The sequence below is a fragment of the Channa argus genome, chromosome 5 (assembly GCF_033026475.1).
Source record: "Channa argus isolate prfri chromosome 5, Channa argus male v1.0, whole genome shotgun sequence".
NCBI classification, from domain to species: Eukaryota; Metazoa; Chordata; class Actinopteri; order Anabantiformes; family Channidae; genus Channa; species Channa argus.
This window is the reverse complement of record NC_090201.1, coordinates 14858199-14879895: the sequence shown is the minus strand read 5'-3', so window position 1 is coordinate 14879895 and position 21697 is coordinate 14858199. Positions and strand designations below refer to the sequence as shown.

At 41.1% G+C, this 21697-nt stretch overlaps 2 protein-coding genes across 5 annotated transcripts in view; both read left to right on the top strand.

The window, feature by feature from the left end:
* The first annotated feature begins 1111 nt into the window (after positions 1–1111).
* Positions 1112–11183, top strand: capzb (capping actin protein of muscle Z-line subunit beta). Its single transcript, XM_067504984.1, has 10 exons — positions 1112–1345; positions 5156–5245; positions 6544–6665; positions 7363–7476; positions 7564–7705; positions 8492–8629; positions 8711–8776; positions 8995–9071; positions 9437–9538; positions 10113–11183. Exons 1-9 carry the CDS (start codon positions 1343–1345, stop codon positions 9528–9530), a joined length of 846 nt encoding a protein of 281 aa, XP_067361085.1. The 5' UTR covers positions 1112–1342; the 3' UTR covers positions 9531–9538; positions 10113–11183.
* A 1615-nt stretch (positions 11184–12798) lies between these two features.
* celsr2 (cadherin, EGF LAG seven-pass G-type receptor 2) overlaps positions 12799–21697 on the top strand; it is a 54671-nt gene continuing 45772 nt past the window's right edge. For 2 of the 4 annotated variants that reach the window (XM_067505174.1, XM_067505172.1), the window contains exon 1: positions 12801–16898. In XM_067505174.1, the coding sequence (XP_067361275.1) occupies positions 13373–16898 (3526 nt within the window). In that variant the 5' untranslated portion in view covers positions 12801–13372. Of the gene's footprint in view, positions 16899–21697 lie in introns of all 4 variants that reach the window. The other 2 variants (XM_067505171.1, XM_067505173.1) reach the window with 2 other exon arrangements.

The window sequence follows — 21697 nt, the reverse complement described above, 5'->3', positions numbered from 1 at the left end:
GCTTTGTATAAAAGCATTTGCAAAATGATTGAATGTAGATTCAATGCAGGGAAACATTATTTCAAAAATTGTATATAGAAAAACATCCACCACAAAATACCATTCATCATAGCTGTCTCCATAAATATAAGCAATGCTAATAATTATCAGTTCACATAGACATAACTTAACTGAAGCATATAATACATTACCTTTATATATCTTAAAACATGAAGGAATGCTTTTATTAATTACAAATAACATGATTACAAATAAACACAGCAGCTGTTATCAATCCCACAAAACACATCAAATGATCAGCACACTACCTTTTTTAAATGTACCAAAGCAGATAAGGAATTATAAAACCAAAGCATCGTTATAATAATAACATGATACTGGTTATGCTGTAGCCAAGTTGGTAGGGAAGTCGTCCAACGACCACAGGGTCAGTGGTTTGATCCACAGTCCCGGCTATATGTCGAAGTGTCTGCGCATGACACAGTACCCCCAGCAGCCCTTTCCCATCCCCAGCTGTGCAGTGCCGGTCCAAGCAGAAATTGGGGAGGTCCATCCGGCGTAAAAACTGTGCCAAATGAGGACAATGATCCCCTGGGGGAAACCCTGAACTCAGGGAATAATCCGAAAGGACAAAAAACAAAAAAAAACTGGACAAAACCAATATTACATAATAAACAATAAATGATAATAGTAAGTAAGTGAAAATTAGAATAAAATACAATATTCTCTCATGGTCACTGATTTTTTTTGTAATTTCTTTTAGAACATTTCTCGAGTTTTAAAGTAATCAATAATTATAATTACGAAAATAGACTATATATATCAGAAAAATGCATGCATGAAAAGGATTTGAAAAAAGTAGTGCTATAGATAGTAGCAGTAATAGGCTAGTGATTTTTTTAGTTTGTTATTTTTAAAAATGCCGACGACAAACTGTTGTGGGTTTGTAAATCAAGTAACTCGTAACTCGGTGTATCTGTGTATGTGCTGCCCTCTCTGACTGTATATTTACCGTACCACACCTCTCTTTCCATACTTGGCAATGCCTTTCTTGCTCCTCGGCTATTGGCTGCTGCAGAAAAAGCCCGGAGTGACCCGGACATGCAACCGGGGCCCTGTTTTCTGAATGCAGCCTCCTTCCTGTAGCCCGGTTGAGGAAGTGAATTTCGCTGATAGGGCTGGGTTCAGTGAGGGAGAGGCGAGCAAAACATCTTCTGCGGGGGACTAAAAATCATCAAAACAACAAGAGACAAGAGGAGCGATTCGTTAAACCGTAGTAAAGTTCAGGTGTACAGCCTTCGGTAAAACTGTGCCCCCCTGCCTCCCTGAGAACGACGCAGACATGGTAAGGGCCGCGTCAAAGCTGGTGGGGAAGACGGGGACGGCTGAGACGGTTTTGGTGGGGCTGCTGGCTACTGCTAACAGTTGACGGCTGGGGGTGCTAAGCTAGGCTAACCCTAGGTGGAGGTGCTAGGGGGTAACCTGAGAGGATCAGCACCAGCAGCAGAGGGGGGCAAGTGTATAAATCACTTGCATGTCTGACATGATCTGCTTGCAAACTTCTTATTACCGGATACAACTGAATTAGCTTTGTGGCTAAATTAGCCGCTGTGTCTTATAGCCAGTTAGCTGCTGGCTAGCTGTTAGCCAAGGTGGATATCCTGTAGCCATAAAGTTAACACAGGATATTTTGGATTTGACACAAGTTCACGAATAGTATTAGAGATGATTCCTTATATAACACAAACACATACACTCCTCCAAGCATGTGGACACGCATTCTGAGGCTATAATAGTCAAGCGCCGGGTTGCCTGTAGCTAAATTAAGACCGTTTGCTCCTCCTATTCCTAACCATGGCAAGTTCCCAACTTGTCAGCTTTCTCAAGGTTTTCCTGCTTCGCACATTCAATCATTGCTTTATTACCTTTATTTTATCTGCGAAATGTTAAACTTTGACGGTGCCTACAAATCACACCTGAAAATATTCGTTACTCGTTGTTATTTTAAATATTTCCTTACCTGTTACCATTACTTGGCAGTGACATTACTGTAATTGGTGATGTACCTTACATTAGTTTTCACTTGCACAGTTCTAGAATAATGGAGCACCATCCCGGGCTTTTACACAACTTATGAAAGCTCTGTAGTACTTCACATGGCTTCCTTCACATGTGTTATGCTTGGGGTGTGGAAAGCAGCTGGTTTTTCTCTGCAGTCACCCACTCTCCCTGGCCTCACCTCATCCATCCTGCTAGCTGAGCCTCACCACTGCCCTGACACCAGGGGTTGTTGGTATGAGCTAGTGTTTAGATGGAGACAAGAGCACTGTTAAACACAGCGTCAAGGAGCACAGGTGTCTGATGGAGCCGACTGATTCATCAGCTGAGTGAGAGTTTAATACAGGGAAAAAGCACCTCTGAGCAGAATAAATGCCTTGGTAGATATGCCTGATACATTTCAGGTTGCCTAAAAAAATAAATGTTTATGGAAAAGGAAATCTGCTGCTTTATAATATGTCATTGTCCTTTGGATCAGATGCATCAGTATACTTTGAGTTTATGCATTTAAGAGGAGATTTGTACAAACAAGTCAAAGCTAAGGTTTTCCAGATTTCTAAAAGAAACAAATAAATTACTGTGGCATTTTAGAAAATTATTGCTAGTGTGCTGCTGGAGATCTTGATGTCACGCAAGTGATTCAGAAGTATTTCCCATGCAAAAGCTTCACGTTTACCTATGGGTTTTGGATTAGCACTGCAAACTGTTCTTTATATTCATTGTTTTTTTTGTTTTGTTTTTTGGCAGCTAATTTTGGTGAGCATGTTTCTCTTCGTAATAGTAGAAATTAGTATACATATGTCAGAAGAGAAGTGTTTCTCATAGCTCAGCAAGTAATTTACCATTGATGTTGAAGAATAGTTATGTCAGCTACTTTGCTGAAGATAAAAGTATTTCCCTATGAAATGTTTTTTGACTGGTTTCTCAGTAGGACTTAGGCCAAGGTGAGGTGAGTTTAATGAAAGCCTGATAATGACCAAATGATTGCTGCATAGCCAATAACCTGAAAAGATTTGCTGAAAAAACATGTTTTGTTCCTCTGCTGTTACGCACCTACTAACTTACTTCCTACACATTCCCTAGAGTTTCATGTTTTGGCTGGTCTGTCCTCTCCTAAGTGCGCTATGTTTTGCAGTCCTGTCTATTCTGTGCTGTCTGTGGCTTTCTTCATATGAAGACATTTTTAATTTAGACATAATTGTCTTGCCTGTGTGCAGAAAGTTTCTTTTACATCTTATTTATCCCAAAACTGCGGGACCACAGACAAACAGTGACTAAAAAAGAGCAGACATCTTTTAAGGAATGTTAGATACAGGATGAAACAAAAAGAAATGTGGATCCTCAAGGGTTGAGCGACTCTTGCTGCAGAAACTGTGGCTTAAAGAGAATCTGAAGTCATATCACATCACCTCTTGTTAGCTGTCAGGGGGCAGTGGCACCATCTGTTAAGGTATGCACTCTGTTTAAACTTGTTTAAATCATTCATATTTGATGGAGATATGAAAATGGTAAGGCAGCACTCCTCTGCTGACCTACTATGACTGCAGCACTGACTTACTGTTATAATCACGACAGAATCATGTCTGAATCATGTCAAATTTAAAATACAGACTTCAAGTCACCAACAGAAGTCAGTGAAATCTTCACAAAATGGTACCTGAAAACCAAAAAGAAATAATAACTTGAACGTGTAGCCAAGCTATAGCTCAGTTGGTCGAACGATTGTACATGTGACACAAGGCCACTGGTTCAACACTTGGTGTCCAAATCTTTGGGGAAGACACTAAACCCCAAGAAGAAATGAAATTGCTATAGTTAACATCTTATAAAACATTCACATTGTTTCTTATGATTTTACAAAACCTTCTTTTAGTCCCTGCATCGATTTAATCTTTCTGTTGCATCTTATGATGAATTAACACAAAATATAACCATATACTTTGGTAACTTCTTACCATCATCTAGTTAATACATAGATGCCCAGTTGATGTGTCAGGATCAAGTCCACTGAGCTTGAAATGTTCTGCTTTTATTGGCACAGTGCAAGCAGAATTTTTCTGTATGAACATTTAAAATTCCCTGTAAAGAAACTCCCCTCATACAGAATGTAGCAGGCCACTCTCATTGGGCTCTTTCACAGCCCTTGTTCTTTGTAAAGACATATATAAAAGTTTCACAATGTTTCAGTGTAAAAGTTTGTCTTTTATGGAATAGTGTTGTCTTGTTAAGTTGCAGTGATGGACACAAATAAAAATTACTATAGTTATTAATTTGGAAGTTAAAGTTTACAATCACCTACAGCAGTATAAAGATGTAATGTGACTAAAATCTTGTTAAAGTGGATGTAAAATTATTGAAAAATGTTTCTGCTCATTGTCATCTTCACTGAACTAGTTAGAAACTACCTAGATATGATACAAAAAAGTCATTGTGCCACTAATGTCAGATTCCTCTTACAGAGTGAAACTGAGTTAAAGGAGACATTGTCAGGCTGTTAGAATCCACTAAAGTATTAAGCACCGTGTTAATTATGGAATTGTTAATATGAATATTATGCCTAAATATAGCTGCTTCTGCTGGCTGTTTACTTCAGTGGTTGTAGGAAAGTAGGTAGTATTCTATGGTAAGATGCCTGTAAATTGTTAGAATATAGTTGTAGTTCTCGCATGTCTCTCTAAATGCCAATCATAATTTCTTTCTGTCTCTCTGTGTGTGTGTGTGTGTGTGTTGTTATTGTTGAAAAGATCATGTTACCATGGAAATGTTGTCATTACTGAATTAATTTTCATGTCACAACGATTTAAAAACTAAAAACATGGATGCAGAGAGAATGGGTATGACACACAGCAAATATCTGCAGCTTGACTGCAACCCAGGATGCTGAAATTGCATGGCATGCACTGTAACTGCTCAACTGCCAGTGTGCTTCTGTTTTTGAGACAAACCTAGAATTTAAAACCTAACACACTTTCTTTAACCTTTAACAAATATATAACAGTCTAAATAAGTGTCTAGTGCTGTGTTGTAATACTTTAATGTCTTTAATCTGATAGTACTGTGTAACAAGAGTTGTCTTTGCTGGTTGTGTATGTTTTAGAATGACCAGCAGCTGGACTGTGCTCTGGACCTGATGAGGCGTCTGCCTCCCCAGCAGATCGAGAAGAACCTAAGTGACCTCATTGACCTGGTAATTCTTTGTTTTTGTTTTTTGTCATATTTCATTACATTAAATTCAATGAGAATAAAAGAGTATTCATTTGAGAATATGAAAATGAGAATATTATTATTATTATTATTATTTGCCTAAAATTAATATCACATTATCCAACATACTGTACAGTATATGCTTAAGTTGCAGTTGTGCTAACACTTTCTGAATGCAAAAACCATTTATTAGATTCTCATTATGCAGTGAGAGTTGCGCCCTGTTTGGCTGCAGTAGAAATGTGTCTGTGCCGTTTGTGGTTATGTATGTGGTTTTTTGATGTAAGTTAGTTTTTCTGTATGATGTAGCTTTTTTAATCATATAATGTTATTTTGTGCAAAAGGTAGAGGTTGTTCTTTTACCTTACATTCTCACTTAAGGAGTTAACTTATTAAAAATATCTTGATGTAAATTAATCTCTCATTTCCTTCCTACAGTGCCATTTGAGTCTGGCAAATTAAGCTAAATCAGACATAAATCAAATCACACATTTACCAGTGTTTGCAGGTTTTGCAAGTGTTGTGGCCATATCCTTTCATTTCCAGCTGGACACCCACCTGCTCAACCCCCTTTTTCCCACCTTTAACCTCTCTCCTCCAGAGCATTTGTCTCTCCTCACTTATTTTTCCTTGACTGGTTGTTAGTGATTATTATCACAGCTGTCAATCACCAACGCTGCCAGGCACTTTTAGACTCCAGCATCTCTGCGCAAGCATCCTGGCAATCCAGAATCATTTGAAAACACTTCCTTTTTTCCTGTTTGCCTTTCTCCTCTTCCACTCTGGTCTCTGTTTTCTTCTTTGCCACATTCATCATGCTGAATTTTATTACGTGCCCCCACCCCACTCCTATCCTAGTCAGGGCTGGGCTGCCAGGTGTGGGTTTTTAAAGGAAAACAGGGTCTCCTTTGTGTCTATGGTCTGATGCAGAACGATATGGACAGGAAGGGTCCATGTCGGACTGTGAGAAGTTAATTGTACCCTCTTATCCTGTATGTGTCCCATGCTATTTATTTCAGCTCCACTGAGTGAAGCTGAAATGTGATTGGATATGATATGTATATTTGGCCTAAAAGGGAAGTAAACAAATGTCAGAATCATCATGTTTTGCTCTTTAGTTTTTCTTTTCAGTCCCAGGAGGTCATTTTTCAGTTTGATCTCTGCTGCAGGAAGTCAAAATCAACAACACTGCTTTCTAATCAGGGGACGTAAGAGTTGAGATATGCTACAGTTTCTGTGCTGTTAATGTGTTGAGCTTTTCCTGACTTTCTGTGTGCCCAGGTACCCAGCCTGTGTGAGGACCTCCTCTCCTCTGTGGACCAGCCCCTGAAGATTGCCCGGGACAAAGTGGTTGGAAAAGACTATCTGCTCTGTGATTACAACCGAGACGGCGACTCCTACAGGTCGAGTTTATAAGTGGACTGTAGACAAGGAACCTTAACTACATAATGATCAATCAGTCAGTCATGGGAAAGGAAGACACAGGAAGTGACTGAAATAAAAGATATAGCCAAGTTTTTTGTTTTTTTTAAATAGGTTTAAATTGATTGTGATTTCTTGGCTAAGACCAGTGAAGTGAATTATATTATGTAACTTAAAAGAATAAACAACACACTTATTCAGTGCAATGTGTGACAGGTGTTTATTTGATTTTTGTTTCTTTTCATATTTAGAACAATCAACAGATTGACACATAATATAAATTAGTTGCATTACTTTGGATGTTGTTATTAAACTGTAGATGACTTTGTAACCAGCTTAAGTCCTTGTGGTTACAATTTTATAATTCTTCCCATGCTATTATTATGATATGGGTTAGTATGCCACAGGCAAAAATGTATTTATCTCATAAGTATACTATAAACACCCTAACTTAGCAAGACACATTTAACATGTTCTCTGTCAGGGTATGTTTAACATGAAAGTGTCTTTTCCTGTAATTGTCACAAAGGTACATGTGTAATATTAAAGATTAGGACAATATTGCAAAAAAGTTTTACATATAGTTTAGATTAAGAAGTTTAAACTGTAACAACAGCTAAACATTTAGTTAGATACATGGTAACACACTGAATTGTGTATTGCTCTTTAATACATTAGATCCCCGTGGAGTAATAAGTATGAACCTCCCATCGAAGATGGAGCAATGCCTTCAGCTCGTTTGAGGAAACTCGAGGTTGAAGCCAATAATGCCTTTGACCAATACAGAGATCTGTGAGTATTAGTGACGCAGTAGCATCGACACATTTTAATAACCGTCATATCACCCCCTTGTGACCACGGGTGCATTTGTGTTTTTAGGTACTTTGAGGGCGGTGTATCCTCTGTGTACCTCTGGGACTTGGATCATGGCTTTGCTGGTGTTATTCTCATCAAGAAGGCTGGGGATGGTTCCAAGAAAATCAAAGGGTGCTGGGACTCCATCCATGTGGTGGAGGTGCAGGTGAGAATTGGCTGATATAAAGACATTCAATGTTTGATATTTCCCCGGCCCAGTCATCTTACTTTTTTCGCAGAATCATTACTAAACTCCATTTCCAGAAAAGTTGGGATGTTATTTATAATGTATATAAAAAGAAAAGGACTGGCTAAGTTGTGTAATGCTGACAAAAGACCTGATGAAACATCTAACAACTAATAAGGTTATTGGCAACAGGTAAGTAACATGACTGGGTCTAAAAAGCGCATCCCAGAGTACTCAGCAAGAGACATAGCATAGTCTCCCCACCCCCATAAACATAAACTGGGGGAAACTATTATTAAATAACAAAATTTATTTTAAGATGAGAAGGGATTTCTTTTATTCTCTCAGGGAATTGTTTCACTCATGAGGGAAACAATTCCCTGAATTTAAATTTCTTTATAATTGTGTAGAGTAGTACAAGTAGTAGTGGTACCATTATAATTCCTATCCATTGGTCCAGTCTAAAAGAAATTCTAGTTTAAATTTATTTATTTATTGATTGATTGATTGTCCTTTTGGCTTATCACATGAGTTCAGAGTCACCACAGCAAATCATTGTCCGCATGTTGATTTGGCGCAGTTTCGCCACTGCACAGCTGGGGATGGGAAAGGGCTGTATGGGGTTCAGTGTCTTGCCCAGTACACTTCGACATATAGCCGGGACCGGGCATCGAACCACTGACCCTGTGTTCTGTTAATGACTGCCTTACCAACTGAGTTACAGTCTCCCCTCAATTCTAGTTTAATATAAATTATCTTATTTAGTTTGTCTATTATTGTGAGCAGGAGAAGTCCAGCGGCCGTACTGCTCACTACAAACTCACCTCCACCGTCATGCTGTGGCTCCAGACAACTAAAACTGGATCTGGAACTATGAACCTGGGTGGCAGCCTTACAAGACAGGTACAGGCGGTGAACTAAACGCAAAAACACAACTGATGTCTCTTCCTGTATTATCTCTTAACACGTTTTATCTTTCTACAGATGGAAAAAGATGAGACAGTTGGAGAATCCTCACCCCACATCGCCAACATTGGCCGTCTCGTTGAAGTCAGTATAGTTCCCAGCATCCTCTTTTTGCTTTTCCTGACTGCCTACACAGAATACCTATTCTTATCTGCAGTACAGTTTTTTTTTCTGATTACCAGTGTTTCTACACAAACGTTTAGTGATATTTCATAAAGCCTGAATACCTTCAGATAGCAGAGCCTCCAAATGTTGTTGTTAACAAATAGAAAATTGTGTCAAGAGTGCTATTATTGTTCTAGGATATGGAGAACAAGATTCGCTCCACACTGAATGAAATCTACTTTGGGAAGACCAAGGACATTGTCAACGGCCTAAGGTAATGCTATTTAAGTTGTATAGTGGATTTTGGTCTTATTTTACAGCACTGTTGTTTAGCAGCATCTGCAGAAATCTAATCATATCACATCAGTTTAACTGAGCGCAAGAGACGGTTTACCTCTGTGTCTCCATCTGTTGACCTGTTCTATAGGTATTTTCCTACCTTTCTTATCAATATCTATCTTTTCTTGTTTGAAGATTTAATTAAAAATTGTTTCTGGCAATATTTTTAGTGCTTTTTTTCCTTTTTTCTTCAGCCTCCTCTACTTTTTTTTTTTTTATTTAAATTGCCTTTTACTTCACTTTTCTGCTGCCGTTCTTATGAGTCTCTGTCCCCTCTGTCACCTGTCCTCTGTGCTTCAGATCTATTGAGTCTTTACCTGATAACCAAAAATACCGGCAGCTCCAGAAGGAGCTGTCACAGGTCCTCACCCAGCGTCAGATCTTCATTGACTAGGGTCTGAGGTACAAGCTGGCATGAAGGATTTTTTTATTTTTATTTTTTAACCTTTAACCGTTTGACAGACGATCTGTCTGATACAGTAATACACTAACCATGGCAGAACATTTAAAGCAGTCCCCAACCCTTATTTGTTTATTTAATTATTTATTTAATTTTTTGTGTGTGCTTTGTTGCCCAGAGGAGTTTTACTGAAATAGTGCGTTCATTCTGTATGTAGCAACTCGTATCAAAGGAAAATAACTTGGTAAATATGAGTTATGCTACAAGTCATTGTAAAGACGTAAAGCAAATAAGTTAACTGCATGACAAATGAATATTGGTTTACTTTGCCTGACATTAATGTACCATGTGTGCAGTGTGTAAGCATTTAAGGTGTGATGATGTATACTTTTTTCACCATCTTCTCTCCACAGATGCGTGTGTAACTAACACTTTTATAAGAATTAAACTTTTCTTGTGAACTTACAGACCATGTGTTTCCATCTTGCTGCGGAAAGATTTCCAGACACTCTTTGATACTGGATCTTGCAAACAGCGGTTGACAGTCTCCCCTCTTTCTGTTTCTGTCCCAAACAGGAGTGTTCAGTCTCTGGCTGACAAGTCAAAGCAGGAGGCTCTGAAGGTTGACCTGATGGAGGCGCTCAAACGCAAACATAACAGCTAGAGCTGCTACTTGTGTTTTCTTCTGTCTCTTCTCACTCTCTCTGCCTCATCTCTGCCACCTCTTCACTGTTTCTTTACATCTCTCCCTCCATGCCTGTTTCAATGCTCCATTCTTGTTCATTTGTGGAAAAACAAAAAAGGAGAAAATGCTTAGCTTTTATTTGTTTTTGTTTTGTTTGGTTTTTTTTCTGTCAGGTTTTGTTTTCATTCACCTTGTCATATGCCATGAAGCCATTCACTCTCTCTCTCTCTTCACCCCTATCTTCTGCCTCTTTTCTCCCAAGTTATGAATATAATGATAGTATTACCACGGTTAATGATAATCTTACAGTGTGAGGATCATTGTAGTAATAATCCCAGATGTTCTTATGACTGATGTGTCCACAGTAAGTTTGAAATGAGTTACTTAAGCAGTGCTCTTCTTCCGTGATGAGGAAACAGACACAGACTGTTGTTTTTTGGCAGGTCTGTCATTACATCAAGTTTATTTCTTGCTCCCATTTTTTTTTTCTGACATATTTGATATGTCCCCTGATATATTTGTATAGAATATATTTGTCAATGTATAACTGTCATTTTTCTGGGCGATTTACACAGTGCGAACACAAAGGCGGACTTCAGTTCTTTATTCCACATCTCTCTGCATGCATGTGAGCCTGTGTGAGAGCGTAGGGCGACAGTCAGCAGAAATGTAGACTCAAACATGGGGATGGACTGTCATTATCAAACCCAGTTTATCAATCCAACCCTATATAAAGTGTAAAACATGACAGTTTGCTTCTCCTCTGTTTAGATTATTCAGATCTTCTCTCTCCTCACCTACTATGTCTTTGTTGGGGGTCACAGCTTGTCTTTGTGCATCAGTGGAAACTTTTGTTTCTATTTTGGAGGGGAATCTTTTGTTGTATTTTTGTTTTTATTTTGTAAAGCTTAAGATTCATATTGTATTAGAGCCTCCAGCAACAATAAAAACAGTAAAAGTTACTACTTTTCTTATTGTTTATTCTTCATTTCTTATTTATGTGCTCCACTGTGCAGGTAAAAATAAAATAACTTCAGACGTGGTGCGAAAGGGATTGGTCCACAGTGGTGGAGTGGTTAGTGTTGCTGTCTCACTGCTGGAAGGTCCATGGTGCTAATCCACCTGGCAGTATGGGAAATAAAACTTATCAGCTCAGTCGATTATTATTGCTATTGTTATTATTTTCAGCTGTATAGTCATGTCTCTCATGACTACTGTTTCTCTGTGTCCTTTTATTGTTTTCCTGAACTCTAATAATCTGATGTTGTCTGTCTTATTTTATTTAAGTTTATTACATTTGGAAGATGCAGAGACAAGAAGATATTCAAACAAATCCATCTAAGAAAATGTCCTAAATAATAATTTTCTATGGAAGTTTTATCCATGTAAAATATATGATGTTACTGCCACTTTTGAAGTGCCTATAAATTGTAAGTCAAATTGCTATAATTTATTTAACATTTTGCTTTTTTGACCTCAAGCATGTTCGACTCTTGAGCAGCTAATTTAGCAAACTCTTTGAAGGATGCAGTTCAAGATCAAGAATGAACTTTCAACCTCAGCTTTTAAGGCAAGATGAAGATTAAAGATTAAAATCCTTTGGGAAAATGAAACATTTAATAATCAGAGAGCTAGTTAAATCCTTCTGGTAATGAAGATCAGAGAGTCGACTGCTGACAGCTTTCTTCCTGCTGTGGTGTGACTGCAGTTTGTCCACTAGGTGTCAGTGATAAATAGCACATCAGATTTCACAACTGTTGTAAACTTTAATGAGAGCAGGTCTGTTAGTTTTCTTCCAGGTGTTAAGTACTATAGTGAGTTTACCTGATGTCCGGTAATCTGCATCCAATAATGAGACCCTGACTTCCTGATCTGAGACGGAGCTTCCCCAAAGTCTCTGAGCTAAAATGCATCCTGTCCCTCCTGTGTACATTTCTCGAATTTTACCTGAAATTTAGCTTTTCACTGACACTTTTTAAAGAGTAACTGATCACAACAACTGAGGATTATCTGAACCCAGATGAATTGAAATTCATTAAATTAGACAAACATGGCCTCTTTTGGCAGATTTGAAAAAGTAACATGTTTTGTGTTGGAACAAGAACACACAAAAGTCAGAACTTCATCACTTGTCATCAGAGCTGGCAGATGTACACAATCAATACACAAGTGCAGATGTTACACTAAAGCACATTCCACTATGTTTACCTAAGTACTCCACCGAACGAATTTCAAAAAGTCATATATATTTTTAATTAATGGCTGTTGAAAAAAGCGAATATACAAGTCCTTTCCAGATTTATTTGACTAACTTTCAAATTTTAAAATTATGGCCAAGAAAAGCCATGGTAAAAAATAATGGCCAAAAAGGACACAGCTAAAGTTTATGTGGTTAAAATCTTTATGTGACAGGTGCTCGGGCCTTTATCAGTTAAATACATTTTAAATTAAAAATCTTCAACTGCAAAACAAATGCAAAGTAAATTTACTTTAGTTGCTTAGAACCTGTGCTTGTCATACATGTGGTAATGGTAGTTGGACATGGTTATGTGCTCCCATCATGAAGCAAATGTGTCTAATATCACTGGACAGAAGCACTGTGACTGCAGGTGGCTGTGCAGAAAATAAGTTAAGAGGCATGTAAAAATCTAATTAAATATGTAGTCCGCTAAAATACGTTATATAATCACAGTTTAATTTTTTGGGACTTTGTTTTCAATAAATACATGAAACTTTCTGGGCGTTATTATGTATATCCGGTCTTATCAAGTTGTCCGACCCCTGAGAGTTGTTTCTCTCTGTCTCTCTCACTCACACACACGTTTATGATAATGAGGAGCCTCAAGTCGCAGTGGGAGCAGGAGCCATTTTTATCATTCAAGTGGAGTTGCACGGACGGAGCGGAGGTGTAGCTGCTACTGGTGCTGCTGTACTGCCGGTGTGTGAGCAGTGTGTACGTGAGAGAGAAAAGCTCCGACCAAGGTTACTGCGGCTGTACCTCTTCAAATCAGCCGGAGTGACCGTGCAGAAGTGTGCCCGTTGAGAGCATGGCCGCTCCGCCACAAAGACAAACTTACAGACTGAAACTTTAACGGACCGAGAGCTGCAGAAATTCCCAGTCGGAGAGACGGCGGACACTCATTGAGGAACGATGCGCTTCGTTAAGTGGAATTTGTTGTTCATTTTCTGGTGGTGCAAACTGGTTTCGCTGGCTGGTTGTTACACTGCTCACATAAGTGAGGATGCGGGGACAAGGACGGTGGTGGCCAGCGTGCAGCGGGGCGCACGGTGCACTTTGGATCAGGTGCTCGCTCCTAAATTCACGGAGCGGTTTCTGGAGGCTGACGCGGCGGCGGGCATTGTGTTTGTTTCAGACTCCATAAAGTGCCCCCCCCAACGCTCCAACCCCTTCACAGTGTACACTGTGCAGGACTGCACAGACTCCGGCTACAGGCACCTACTCACCAGCCTGTACGACGTGCATGTTCACGGTAGGAACTGTTCAAACATCCACAAAAGAAAACCTCGGTGGGATATGGAGGTACTCAGTTTGTGTAGCCACCAACGCTGCCATCCAGCAGGATCCGCTTTATTTCCACTGGGAGCTTTACTACCCGGCTCCCCAATCCGTTGCAGAGTCGCCAAGAGCCGCGACTTTTACTTCTCAGAGGGTAACTTGTTTGTGTCTAAGACTCTGTGCTGGAGGCAAGATAGCTTCCTAGAGCTAGACTTACTTTGCGATGTGCTCACGGAAAATGCGCTCAATGCTAAAACCAGCCCTATCTCCATCCACTGGCGTGTGGGACAGGGCCCCTTTGGGCAGGACCACCTAGGGAAGCTGTTAGAGAAGGCAGCTCATTCTGATTCAGGGATTGTGAGTAGAAGGAGAAGAAGCATCAACAGCAGCCCACAGTTTCAGCCCCCAATGTACCAAGTGTCTGTGGCAGAGAATAATCCAACTGGGACTCCTGTAGTTGTTTTGAAAGCAGTGGATGTGGATGAAGGGGAGGCAGGCAGGCTGGAGTATTTCATAGAAGCTCTTTTTGATAGCCGTTCCAACAATCTCTTTGCTGTGGACCCGGCCAGTGGTGCTGTGTCCACAGTAGAGGTGCTGGACCGGGAGACAAAAGACACACATGTGTTTCGTGTCACTGCAGTTGACCACGGCACCCCCCGCCGTACAGCCATGGCCACCCTCACAATCACAATCAGTGACACAAATGATCACGACCCCGTGTTTGAGCAGCAGGACTATAAAGAAAGCATCAGGGAGAACTTAGAAATAGGCTATGAGGTGTTAACCGTGAGGGCCACTGATGGAGACGCACCTGTTAATGGTAACATCCTTTACCACATCCTCAACAGTAATGGTTCAAATGATGTGTTTGAGATTGATTCGAGGTCTGGCGTGATCCGTACTAAAGGGATGGTGGACAGAGAGGAGGTAGAGTCTTATATGCTGTTAGTTGAAGCAAATGACCAAGGTCGTGACCCCGGGCCCCGCAGTGCCACGGCTACTGTTCACATAGTGGTAGAGGATGACAACGATAATGCTCCCCAGTTCAGTGAGAAACGCTATGTGGTCCAGGTGCCAGAGGACATGGCTCCTAACACGGAGATCCTGCAGGTCACCGCCACAGATCAGGACAGAGGGAGCAACGCTGTTGTTCACTTCAGCATTATGAGTGGAAACACCAGGGGGCAGTTTTATATTGATGCTCAGACAGGTAAAATGGACCTGGTGAGTCACCTGGATTATGAGGCAAATAAGGAATACACTCTGAGAATTAGAGCTCAGGATGGAGGACGCCCACCACTATCCAACATCAGTGGCCTGGTCACTGTGCAGGTATTAGACATCAATGACAATGCCCCCATTTTTGTCAGCACTCCATTCCAGGCCACCGTGTTGGAGAACGTGCCGCTGGGCTACTCCATTATTCACATCCAAGCGGTGGATGCAGATTCTGGGGACAACTCCAGACTACAGTATCGGCTCACTGAAACCACACCAAACTTTCCTTTCACCATCAACAACAGCACAGGGTGGATTATAGTGGTGGCCGAGCTGGACAGGGAGAGTGTAGATTTTTATAACTTTGGAGTAGAGGCCCGTGATCACGGCTACCCAGTCATGTCCTCCTCAGCCAGCATTAGCATGACTATTCTAGACGTCAATGACAACAACCCAGAGTTTACTCAAAAGGCATATTACATGCGACTGAATGAGGATGCAGCTGTGGGGACCAGTGTGGTGACTGTGTCGGCTGTGGACCAGGACATCAACAGTGTCGTGACCTATCAGATATCCAGTGGAAACACACGTAACAGATTCTCAATCACGAGTCAGAGTGGCGGGGGGCTCATTACGCTGGCCCTGCCTTTGGACTATAAGCTGGAACGGCAGTACGTCCTCACTGTCACTGCAAGTGACGGCACTCGCTTTGACACTGCTAAAGTGTTTGTTAATGTCACAGATGCCAACACACATCGGCCCGTGTTTCAGAGCTCACATTACACAGTGAACATTAATGAGGACCGGCCAGTGGGCACCACTGTTGTTGTCATAAGTGCCACAGATGAAGACACAGGTGAGAATGCACGCATCACCTACTTTATGGATGACAGCATCCCACAGTTTGAGATCGACCCAGACACAGGAGCTGTCACCACACAGATGGAGCTGGATTATGAGGACCAGGTTTCCTACACTCTTGCCATCACTGCACGTGACAACGGCATCCCACAGAAGTCTGACACCACCTACCTGGAAATACTGGTGAATGACGTCAATGATAATTCCCCCCGCTTCCTGCGAGACCACTATGTGGGCTCTGTGATGGAGGATGTGCCGGTGTTCACCAGTGTGGTCCAGGTTTCTGCCACGGATCGAGACTCTGGGCTCAATGGCCGTGTCTTCTACACATTCCAGGGTGGGGAGGATGGTGATGGAGACTTCATAATTGAATCTACCTCTGGCATTGTTCGCACACTGCGCAGATTAGACAGGGAAAATGTACCTGTTTACAGCCTGCAGGCTTTTGCTGTAGATAAAGGTCTTCCAGCTCTGAAAACACCAGTAAGCATTCAAGTAACAATCTTAGATGTGAATGACAACCCCCCTGTGTTTGAGAAAGACGAGTTTGATATCATGGTGGAAGAAAACAGCCCCATAGGCCTCGTGGTTGCACATATATCAGCCACAGATCCGGATGAAGGCAGTAATGCACAGATTATGTATCAGATAGTGGAGGGAAACATCCCTGAGGTTTTCCAGCTCGACATCTTCTCTGGAGAGCTCACAGCACTAATAGACCTGGACTATGAGACAAGATCGGAGTATGTGATTGTTGTCCAGGCCACTTCTGCCCCTCTGGTCAGCCGTGCCACAGTCCACATCAAACTTATCGACAAGAATGATAATGTGCCTCTGCTCAAGAACTTTCAGATCATCTTCAACAACTACGTGACTGACAAAGCGAACAGCTTCCCCACTGGAGTGATTGGACGCATCCCAGCCCATGACCCTGATGTGTCAGATCATCTCCGCTACAGCTTCGAGGTGGGAAATGAGCTGAACCTAGTCCTCCTGAACCAAAGCACAGGGGAGATCCAGCTGAGCCAGGCCCTTGATAACAACCGGCCCCTGGAGGCCTCCATGAGGATCTCCGTGTCAGGTGAGACTATTAAATAACCGATTGCAGATTTCATCCAGTTTTACTGAGGTGTATGTACTGTATTTCTTTCATCATGTTCTGCCTTTCATCTCATTTATACTTCACCAAATAATAAATAAAGTATATCTCTCTTGACTTCACTATTCCAGAGTGATTTCCTTATAATGGAAATATTCATGAAGGAGGATTTAATATACACTACGGCTACCCCCTCCCAAGAAAAGTCACTTACTGTGGCAAGTTGATAAGATTTAAGCTTTTAAATTCTGTCTTTTTTTTTTGTTTTGTTTTTTAAGACCCTTCATTAATGAGAATTATTGTTTACACATGTTGTTGTAGCTATTGTCTATTGGTAAGATTTAAATAGCTGTTTGTCTGAACTCCATTGTGTAAAGTGATCATGCCCCATAATTGTGTACACACACACACACTCAAATTCCTGATTCACTGTTTCACTGGCTTGTCGTTTCTTGTCTAATTTGACAGAGACGCTAATATGCTGGAGTTTCCAGTGTTCCCAACTCAAGAGTGTTTAAGGCTGATGAATCAGTCTTGTTGGTCGAGATGTGAATCAATGTTTGTTCTTTTTGTTTGGGGGCTTTTAATGGAATAAGAAGGGTCACAGAGGTTTAAAACTTCTGCCACTGCCGGTGTTTTCTTTCATGCAGGTCCTAAACTGCCTGGGTTCCCTGGACGTTTAATTTTGCAAGCCAGCACAAATTATATGAAATTATGAACTTGAATTGCACCGCTACTGAATGGGGTGGGGGGTTAAACTTCTGTTGAAACTTATTTGAAGCAGTGTGATCCGCTGTAAAGCTACCTTGCTTTGGCCTTGGCACAGCCTAAGAGAAAAGGGAAACAGATCTGGGAACGCTATTAAGAGATTGGACATCAAGCGTAAGGATGAAATCAGATACAACAAGAATTAAAGCTGGTAGGAATCCTAGGATTTCCTTCGTTTGACTGACTGAGTCCATGGGAATGTATATTCGGTGACAGATGGGGTTAAGTGGTTTTATATCGGTTAATGCAGAGTTGAGGAGCAGAGACTGTATGGTTAGCGTGGGCAGTTGTTATTATGCATTGAAGCTGTGCTTTCCCTCTCTGGAGAACAATGGTGAGCAGGCGCTTGGGCTCATACTGGGCTGTGGTTGGGGGCAACAGCTGTGACTCCTCCAAAGACCAATTAGAGCCAGTGCCTCCACTGCACCTGCTGGGGTTTATGTGTCAGTACCCCTGCATGACACAGAGGTCTAAGACGGGATGCAGAACGATGGAGGGGGAAGAGCTGGAGGCTTAAGTTATGGTTGTGTCAACATGAGATAAGTAGGAAAATACAGTCGTACTGCAAGAGAACAGGAATGTCATTAGACAGTTCAAGGAGGAGATGTGTAGGAAGATGAGCTCCTCTTACAGATGCTGCTGACCCCAATTTTTAAAGGCTTCTCCGTGCAGGGACCTCCCAAGCTCCCATTACCTTTCCCTTTATGCTGCTGTTTAAGAGGCCACTTTGATGGACGATTTTTGATGAGCCCTTTTGTGTATTGTTGTGCTGTGATTAACAATGTTTCTGAGCACTGAAAATTATGTAATCGTTCACGTTTACTTAGACTTTGCTACATTTCAAACATTAGCTTTGGGAAAGTAACCTTTATCTGTAGATTATTTAATGATAAATTTTCTTAATGTTTCTAAAATTACAAACATCAAATTGCGTCTGCTCACTGTGTGAAACCAGATTCCGATTTTAGTCTGTTAGAAACCCATAAGTGAGCCACACTGCTTTGCAGGGGACACATTTTTCCCTCAAGAAAAAGTGTGGCCTTAGTAGTTTAAAAAAATCCCAGAAGCTACAAACAACCATACCTGTTTACTTGACTCTTTCTTGCAGGAAAAGTGATGATTGTTTGTAGCCTTTTCACATCACCCAGTGCAGTGGTTACAGTAAAAAAGACGCTCATTAAAATCTTTATTTCTGATTAAATTGATGTTTATAAATGCTGCTGATTTAGATCTGAGGGAGGTCAATACTGGTATCTGATTCTTTATCGCATTTATGTGTCGTGAAGTGATTTCTGTTCACACTGCAGGACGAGAGGCAGGTTGTCATTTTGTGGGATTAGATTTGCTGCATCTCTATCCTGCGATCTGTCAGAGCAGTGTTAACACACTCAGGGGCTGAACTACTGTTCGCAGACAAGCGTGAGCTTGCATAAATAGATGTTTGCATTAGATGGTAGAGATTTATTTTCCCTGCTTTGCTTTCATCCTTAAATCCATGTTAATTTTCTTATATAAAGTGTAACTAATCCTTCATTATATTTCATTTTTAGTATGTTGTTATTTTTGTAATCTTGATTATCAGGTCTTTTGTAGTTTTGTCCCTCCTGTAGGTGAGAGGAGCAAATAAATAATTGTAATTTACATGCCACCAGGACACAGGACACAGAGTCCTGGTTTTAATAACATTCTGAACCAAAGCCTGCCCCCTTTGCTCACTTTGAAAACACCAATGCGGAAATTTAACAGACGCACACGCCTCCATGACTAATGTAGGCAGCTTGATTCAGCTCACATCACACTGCAGGTTGTACAGATGCTCACATTACACCATGGACAGTGGATATTTTCTCTCTCTAGTCACTTTTAAGTTTCAAGTGTGGCCCTGGAGTGACTGTGGGTCAAACAGCAAAACAACTGGAGCAAAGTTTTGTTGAAGATTATTTGGTCCTTTCTAAGCTTGTTTTGTATGGTATTGTTGAAGATACAATTAAGAGATTGCTTTTTTTTGACAGATAGGCCTACAGATAAGAAATTAGAATTTAATATGGTCGAATGCATTTTTCAGGCTTTGTCCTTGTTCCTCACCATCCTTGCATAGGATAGAACTACAGGACTGGAATTTTAATGGATACTGTATAGGCAAGAGCCAAAACATTAACAGACGGCATAATTTCATTATCATCTATTCAAACTGTCTGTGAAGGGACTTCCTCAGGGGGTTGTGTTCTGTAACACGAGCCCATCAAGATGCAGGTGTGTGTGTGTGTGTGTGTGGCCTCCAGCAGCTGGATTGCACTGTTTACGCTTCTCCTTCATCATATAATTATTTCACTCAAACAGAGCCTACCTTGGATTTCTGTGTTCTTTATGGTTGATAAATTCCTGTTTGACTCACGCTTGATTCATAGGATTCAAAGTCACAGCTTGCCAATGCTCGCCCATGTTTTGTGCAACCAGAGTCCCCCATTATGTTCTCCTTTTATTCTTGGTGCCTTCCTTGCCCTCCCTGGTTGGCGTTTGTCACATTCGCAGACTTGCTTGGAATGTTTGTAGCACTGTTTCTTTTTTCTTTTTTTATTCCTTTAACATCACCTATCACCTTGATCCTGTTTCTCTTTTCCCTCTTTTTGTTTGCCTGTCACCATTACCCATTTTTCTTCTATCTACCCAGTCTATGGCTCTCACCCCTGCAACCTCCACTGTTCCCTCCCATCATTTCAAGCTCCTCCACCCTCTCTCTTTACCACTGTTCCCCCCTCCTCTCAGTCCCTCGCTGTGTCTCTCCCTCTTTTGACTGTTGTCTCCCCCCACTCCCCTGTGAAAGGAAGAATGCCTAAGAGAAATGCTTTGTTAAGCACCCAGTTGTCATGGTGAACCCAGCAATGCCTGAGAAATTCCTTGTGGGTGGGGATGAGGGGTAAGGTCCCTTTTGTGGAGCAAGGATGGGGGTAGGGGAGGCACATAAAGTTCTAAAGAGCAACTGTCCCCTCTCCCTCTTTCCAATGAAGCTTGTGAGGCCTTCTTTGGACCTGTAATGCTCCACGACTCATTGACCTGTCCTGCAGCTTCCTGTCACCCCCCCAAGCGTTTTTACAGGACACGTACCAAGTCAGCCAACACCTGACTTTAGATGTAAACTTTTCATCTGCTTTGTCTAGTCTAGTCTTGCATTTGACAGAATTCAGAGGTCATTCTGTTTTTAAAGCATCCAAGAGTTTAACACACACTGTGATATGATACTGTCATCTTTTAGCTCTTTGATTTGTGACACAGATGCACTCAGAGAGTATCCAGTTTCTGGTTTCTCAGAGGCAAAACATCCTCCCGTGGGCCTCGCTTCTCTACGCTTGGTTGCATTGAAGGTCCGGAGAAGCTGATGTGGCGTTAGGGTGTGGGTGTAGGGGGTGTACGATGACATCATCTGTGTCTTAGGGGGGGAAATCGTGTTTGGGATTAAGGTTGGTGCATTGCTGGGGTCAGCCCTTGTGATGCTTACATATATCTGTCCTGCATTGTCCTCACTATCCCAGCAGACAATGGGAACAGGCTCTGTCTAGGGTTGCCCTCCTCTGTCTTTGTGTCCACTTGTTTGCCCTGATGCTGCTGTCTTCAGGAGAGTCCCTCTAGCCTGAGTTACCCTATGTACTATGTGGCCTGTCAGAGATACCTAAAAAAAAATCTTCCTAGTACAGAACCCTGTAGTATAGTGACTGGGTGTACTCCAGGGGTTACAGTCACCAGGTGGAAAACCTTGGGAGTGTATCAGATACTACAAAATGTGATACTGAGTTAATTAAACAAGTGTTTTGTATTACAATTTATTAGCATGAAAAAAAGAGTAATGGTTGAATTGATTTGGCAAAAAACATGACATTTGAACATATCCGTTACTTACATGGTTCAAATAAAATAATAGGTAAATTAATTAGATGACAAATGTGATTTAAATGTGTTTAAACAATGGCTAAAAATGGAAAAAGTGTAAAATCATAAAAATCTTAAAATAGTTAAGT